We start from the raw sequence: 7,307 nt of genomic DNA on the forward strand, positions 1-7,307 counted from the left end.
AAAGAGCTGTAAAAAGATCAGAAACAAAGTTGAATATGGCCCCCCATGATTAATGCAGAAAGTGGGTTTTGGCCTGGAAGGAATAGGAATGCTATTCTGAGCAGTGTTGCATGCTTCTGCTTTGGTTGGTTGAAGGTTGATCTGGTGATGCCATCACTAAGCAGGACTACATGTCCACACCCTTCCCAGGAATGCTGCTGGTAGCAGGTGTAAGCAAGCCAGATCCTATCTCTTCATACCAGGCTCTTGCCAGCTGGCTTACTCTTCTGGTTAGCAGATTCAGGTAAATGTTCAATCCTTAGATCAGATTCCAGAGCATGTGGGTAGGCAGGCCAAGCAGATCAAAGCTATTGACATCCCCTGGATTGAGGGGAGATACGGGTTACACAGCCTGTGCACTCATGCCAGACCTCCTTCACTTTATTCTTTTCTTATTTTGGGTTTAGCATCCATAACGTACTGGTTCTGCCCTGCTCAGAAATGGGCTGTGTTCCATTTTACTTAGTGCAAGGGAAACTGTCCTCAGCACCTTGTTCTTGCCTATTTTACTCTAGCCATCAGTACTGCACTTTCAGCTTCCTAAAGCTCTGCTGCTCTTCTTCCAGCGTGGGTCAACATTACAAATCGAATGGCAGTGCACCAAGCGCAGCTCTGGCAGCCTTGCTGACTGATGTTTGGTTTTTTTAGTGACTGTTATGCTGGAGGAAGGTGTTCCCTGGACAGTCCTGGAGACAGAAGCGCTGTATCTCTAGAGCAGGTACAGTACAGATGGCAGCCAAACAAACCTCTTATTCCATGTCAGGCCTTTACCTTTGCTTGCAGAATGTCCCTGGGAGGGGGAGGACTGGTTGGCACTTGGCCTATCTCTTGTGACTGCTGACTAAGGGACCTGTGGTGTTGGGGTTGTTGCAATGTGTGCTTGCACCTGTGCCCTAGCAAACTGGCCTGTGAAAAGTGTTGCCAGAAAAGAACAGCAGAGAAGCTGGGTCTCTGTGCCTGGGAAACCCTTTCTGAGTTGTAGATGTCACACGCAGAAAACAAGCACAGCTCAACTTGTAAGGTGAGTCAGCATTCTTGGGGTGATTAAGAACTGGTTTGCCAGATAACTTATATTGATGTTAGGCCAGTACATCTTTTACATCCTTCCAGTAGAGCAACTCAGGAGAAATTATTTAGCTAGTGATTGTACAGTGGAAAGGAAGGCCTGGTGACGGTGATCCGTGGTGATTTTGCTGTTTCTGTGATAGCCTGAGGACACAGGCCAGAAGAGATGTTTAACTAGTGATGGTATGTTTGGAAAAACTAGACAAGCTTTCAGATACTGGGTTTTCACCAAAAGTGATATAATTGATACTAAACTCTCAACAGCTGTTCTCACCTTGCACTTACAGTTGTGACCTGCTGTTTCCATTTTGGACCTGATGGAGGACTTGTGTGCCTGAAAGCTTGTCCAATTCCCAGCTCTAATCTCTCTAACAAGAGAAATTACCTCCATATAAAAAACTTGTTCAGAAATGGGGATGGAAATACCATATTCTGTTCTCCATGTGTGACTTCCTGCACAATCCGTGAGTCAAATAGCTGTTTTGTACTATTTCTGAACCCTGCAGATTGCCTTTGTACTGCACCTCTCCATCCTGCTGCAATGAGTGGGAAGTCCTTGCTCTTAAAGGTCATTCTTCTTGGGGATGGTGGAGTTGGGAAAAGTTCCCTCATGAACCGGTATGTCACCAACAAGTTTGACTCACAGGCTTTCCACACGATTGGTGTGGAGTTCTTAAACCGGGACCTGGAGGTGGATGGACGTTTTGTGACCCTCCAGATTTGGGACACTGCAGGACAGGAAAGATTCAAGAGCCTGCGAACTCCCTTTTACAGGGGAGCGGACTGCTGCCTGCTGACCTTCAGTGTGGATGACCGGCAGAGCTTTGAGAACCTCAGTAACTGGCAGAAGGAGTTTGTCTATTATGCTGATGTGAAGGACCCTGAACACTTCCCATTTGTAGTCCTGGGCAACAAGATAGACAAACTTGAGAGACAAGTGAGCACAGAGGAGGCCCGGACCTGGTGCATGGAAAACGGTAACTACCCATACCTGGAGACTAGTGCCAAGGATGACACCAATGTGGCAGTGGCCTTTGAGGAGGCTGTACGACAAGTGCTGGCGGTGGAGGAGCAGCTAGAACACTGTCTGCTGGGCCACACCATTGACCTGCACTCCAGCTCTAAATCAGGATCTTCCTGTTGTTAAGAGTGGGGAAAGTCACTCGAGCTGGCAGCTGGATCAGAATAAGCGTGGGCAGCTCTGGGGCACTCTGAGGAGAGTGGCCACAAGGACAATAGGTGATTTGCTCACGGGAGGGTTGCAGCCTCACCATCTGAATTCTGGCTGGAGTTTTCTGGCACAGAGCATGTATCTGCAGGAGGGAGCTGTTAAAAGAGCATGTGAGCGTAGTCCTGCTTCCACCTCTGTCTGTTTTAGCAGGTTTAAAGGACTGGGTTAAAGTCCTTTAAATTCACTAAAGACAGTAATGATCTGATCTGTACCACGAACTGCCTGCAGAACAATGCTGAGAGTGTTCTAGACACTCGTTGAAGTATTTTAGTCCTGAACTCAAAAAAAAAAAAAAAAAAAAAAAAAAAAACCCCCAAAAACACCACAAAATACTAGACCCACTAAACTCGACCATACTGCCAAAGGAAAGTCTGCTCAGCATAATGAATGAAACCTGTTGTAGAGACTCTAGCCCATGCGACTGTGAGAATGCCAAATACTAGAGTGGCTGAGATGTGTGTACCTGTTGTTTGGGATAAGTGCATTGTGTCCTGAGACTGAATTGTGCTGAGAATTGTTAGAGCTCTGATCTGAAGGAACATACAAAGGAGAGATGGACCTGTGTTTGAATGTGGCAGCATCGCTTCTTTGTAGCTGCCTATTTCCGGTCTGTTTTTCCTCACCTCTAACTTTGTCTTGCGTGAGTGTTATTTTGTGGAGAGACTATCTGCTTCTTGTTTAATATATGTTTCCTTGTCTCTTCTGGAGGCTCAACACTGGATCTCATTTCTCATACCTTGAAGCCCTGGATGAAAAACACCTATGTGGACACTTGCCGGGCCATGTCAAAGAGTTTAGAGTTACTCAGAAGTTCAGGAGATCTGGAGCATGAAACTTCAGCTGTTTTCTGTCACAAGTAATCACCGTGTCCAGATGATATGCTCTAGCAGACCAATGGTAGGTGGGTGGGATGTCTCCTAGGTGTGCAGTGGCTGGGGGAGTCATGGGTGGTCAGCTGTTAAAACCACTCAGTGTGTGGGGCTGGTGACCACTGTGCTTTGTTAGCTGATGGATAAGCATCTTCAGTTGCTTTAGCGTGGATGTTCTCATCTGGATGCTGCAACACAGAACCATTCACTTCACTGCACCTGACACAACTGGTAATGCTGCTGAGCACAGTTAACTCATGCTGTTGTCCTGGCCCTTACTCCCTGACAGGGAACCCAGTATGTTTTATCTGTAACTCATGTGCCAGACTTTACTGGTAGAGGCTGTCCATTTAGTTAATTGGCCTTTGTTTATGGCTGCTGTGTTCCGTTGATTGGGGAGAGAGCTGCACTGGTTCCACCTCTGTTCAAAGTGGCTGAAAAACGGTATGGGGGTGCAGGGAACCTTCTAGAAAAGGACACCAGGCTTTGCTGATCTCAGCTCATGCCCCCTGCTAGGTGTTATTCCCAAGCTACCTGTGTAGCAAAGAGGTGAGTGCTTGCTGACTGCTCTTTACCATTATAACCTCATGTCCTGCAACTTCCCATGCAAGTGTTTGTCCAAAACTATGACTTTGCCCTTAAGCACGTAGGAGCCTGTCACGGGGAGAGCTTCCCCGAGTACGTATCCACGAGCTGCTGAATGCGGTTCCCACTGTGATGAGCTACTGGATGGTAAATTGTGTAGCTCAAACCGAGCAGCCTCACTTGTGCTGTGCTTTAGAGCAGGGCACTCTGCCCTCGTGCTGGCTGGTGGCAGCTAATCCCCATCACTGAGCAGTCTCTCAGCATGCAGGGAGTCTCCTCTGGGGGAACTCAGGGTGATCCTGCCTTTCTCTGCAGGGCATGTGGAAAGGACTGAAGCTTTAATGCAAAGTGTTTTAGAGGGATCTGATTTCTAAACAGAGCTGAACACTCATATTCACAGGGAGAGATAGGGAGTGCTTGCCACTTCTGGAAAACCTGGTCCCTTGAGGTATAAGAGAAGGCTCTGTTGGTCCCTTGAGGTATAAGAGAAGGCTCTGTAGGTGCAACCCATTTTTAGAGAGTATTGAAGTTACTGTTTATTTACCAATGTCTGACCTTCCCAGGCCTCTAGATTTTTCTTCAGTTTAACACTGCTTGATATTTCCTTCAAGATCCCAGACTGTGTGGCCTGTGGTTCTGATTTACATCTCTGAACAGACGTGTTCCTCTGGAGCCGGTTTGTGCAGGGGCCCTGGAGCCAGCACAGGTTCGGGCCCTTGCGTGCTGCCCAGCCCTGCCAGAAGGAGCTCCCTGAAGGTGAAACTGCTGTTTCCCCAGCGCAGATCTCATGGGATCTGTCTGAGGACTGACACCTCCTGTGGGAGAGGGCAGAGACTGAACAAGCTGCGGTGTAGGAGGCACAGGTGCAGAATGCAGTTTGCAGTACTCGGGGTGTGTGTTGATGATAGCTGAAGCTCAACAGCCTTGTTGTGCACACGCTGTGCAAACAGTATGTATTGCTGGAGAGCGTTACGCAGCATCTTTTATTCCTAACAGACATTGGATTGTTGACTTTAAAAAATATATTTTATTAGGCTTATGTGTTTTAAAAATCCATTTTTTAAAAGTATAGTATAATATATTTAAATTGTTTTATTTATTTTAAATGATACGCACAATTTCCAATAGAGCCAGGATTTTGAACTCTTTGTTGGAAAGTTCAGGGCTGACAGCCATCCCCTCCCTGTGTGCACTCATGCTGCTGCAGTTGTTGCTATTGCTACAGACCTGGAATTGTAAAACCAAGATTCTACCTTTATATAAGCAAATAAAACATGGATGTATTCAAGTGAATTCAGGAATTGGCTGCTTTCTTGGTTTATCAAAGTTCAAGTCAGTTCCTGTTCTGAGGGATGTGGAGCTGGGTTGGTTATAGCATCTGGCAGAGAGAAGTTGCTAAGGGATCAGAGGGGTTGGTTATTCCTGAATGTACCTAGCTAGACAAGTAGTTGAAGGAATATAATTTCTTTATCAGCTGAATCGAGTGACTAGTTTTGTCTTTTCAAGAGTGTATCAGAAAACACTTTCATAACAGAAAAATTCCACATTGCTCCCTTCTGTCACTACGTTTTAATTTTCAGCGTGAGCTCTCAGTGGCAAGCTGGGAACTTTCCTTTGATTTCTTCCTGCAATCTTGGAACCGGTCCCTCGGGCTCCGGGGGATTGTAACCAGGCATGATTTTCATAGGATGCTGAAACAGAAATCAGCATATGGGAACTGTTCTCTTCTGCCGTCCTGCCAGGATGGTCACTTATTTTGAGAGATTTTCTCTGTGTTTGCGGAGTCTGTGCCTGCTGTTTCTGTTGGCAGAACCTTTTAGTTTATTTTTCTCCCATGTCTGCTTGCCTATCCACACGTCCAGAGGCAGCGCAGGGTTTCAAGTCCTTGGAAATCCTGCTTTTTAAATGTGAGCTGGAGTATCTGGGGGCCTCCAGCATCTTACTTCAGCTATTTCAAAACACAACTGAAAAGAAACAGCCAGTGTGACCTCATGGGAGATGGTCCCAGCCTTGGAGGAGTTGCAGGGTTGGGTAAGGCTGTCTTGTATCAGCAAGGGTCTATCTAAAACCATCAGAACCACTGATGTGAGATGTTTGTAAGAAAACACGGGGCAGGGGCAAAAGTGATAGTGAGGCTGTTCCCTTATTCCTCACTGCAAACAATAGCAGAGGGTTCAGTCGCTTTTGTCATGGGTTGGGGAGAGGATGGATCCCTGGAGGGCAAAGGAGTGTCTCCAAAGGAAAGCAGTGAGTTGCACTGCATGGAAGAGATGCTGTAGTGTATCCCTGTGTGCTTGCAAAGGAGGAGGAGTGTTGGGGGTGGTCTCCTGGTCCCACCCATCCCTCTCTTCCGCAGCCCTCTTGAGGACTTTGCTGCTCTGTGCCAGCTGCTTGGTGGGCTGAGGAAACTGAAATCTTCTAGAGAACCACTAGCTGAGGAGCCCCAAATGGCTGCAGATCCCCTGGGGTTGCTCTCTGGGTAACAGAGGCTGCTCACGCTGCTCACACGCATTTCTGGAGTGCAGCTCCTGCCTGGCTCTGGAGGCTGGCTCCTCACAGCAGTACAGCTGTGAGGAGGTTTATGGGAACACAATCTCTGGGGACTGCATGTTCTCGCATGTGTTTGAGGATGAGCAAAAAGATATAGAGTCTAAAAATACCCTTGCAGGAGCCTCTGAACCCCACTTCCAGGCTCCAGTTCCTAACAGGGAGTTTGTTGCACCTCTGGCTCCAGGGGCACTGGCATGCTCTGCTCTGGAGTAGGGAGTACTCCCTGCTCTGCCGAGGAGGGATGTGGTGGAAGGCGACGGCAGCTTTGACAGTGGTTGCGCGAAGGCCTCACGTGAGTCAGCGTCCTGAGACTGGGGACAATCCGTGGAGGTAGTGAAATGGTGTGTTACCTGTTGAGGCAATGGCTGGGGCAAAAGCAATGACAGACATAACCCTTAACCCCAGTGCTTGCGTGACTGGTGGAGCAGCTCTTTCCTGGTGGCTCCAAGGGATCCTTTGGGGCATGTGCATGTGGCCATGTGCAGACGAAGGACTTGGGTCTTCAGCAGCAGCCAAGTACAGCATCTACCTGTGCTTTTGTCAGCCCTTTCCATGAAGACTTCACATGCTATTCCCTCCTTGTCCCCAGATGTCTCCTGGAGCCAAACAGTGCTGAAGTGGAGAGAAACCAGCTTGGGTGCCTGAGGGGCAGCAGGGGAGGACTTTCCCCTGCCCACCCAGGGCAGATGGGTGGCAGTGCCATGCGGTGGCCCAGGCAGGCAGGGCTGCTCAAAAGCGGCCGGGCCAGCGGGGGCGCCCCCCCACCCGCTGCCCCTGCCAGGGCATCGCTCGCCACTTGCAGCCCTTTCCCTGCCCGAGCTGAAGCCAGGGCAGGGCTGGGGGAGCGGCCAGGGAGCAGCCTGAGCGTGCCTTGGCGTGGCTGGTGTGCCGCGGTCGGCTCTGCCGGGTGTTAGTGCGGGTGGGGGCTGGAGGGCTGACCCCGGGCGGTGGGCACCTCTTGGGTTTGC

General features: G+C 49.0%; 1 protein-coding gene across 1 annotated transcript; it reads left to right on the forward strand.

Annotated features, from left to right (window-relative positions):
- Positions 1-693: 693 nt before the first annotated feature.
- Positions 694-2,604, forward strand: RAB9B (RAB9B, member RAS oncogene family). The gene is made up of 2 exons (XM_010285053.1): positions 694-757; positions 1,611-2,604. The coding sequence occupies exon 2, from the start codon at positions 1,646-1,648 to the stop codon at positions 2,249-2,251; it is 606 nt and encodes a 201-aa protein (XP_010283355.1). The 5' UTR covers positions 694-757; positions 1,611-1,645; the 3' UTR covers positions 2,252-2,604.
- The last annotated feature ends 4,703 nt before the right edge of the window (positions 2,605-7,307 follow it).

This window comes from Phaethon lepturus, unplaced genomic scaffold, assembly GCF_000687285.1.
Source record: "Phaethon lepturus isolate BGI_N335 unplaced genomic scaffold, ASM68728v1 scaffold25364, whole genome shotgun sequence".
NCBI classification, from domain to species: domain Eukaryota; kingdom Metazoa; phylum Chordata; class Aves; order Phaethontiformes; family Phaethontidae; genus Phaethon; species Phaethon lepturus.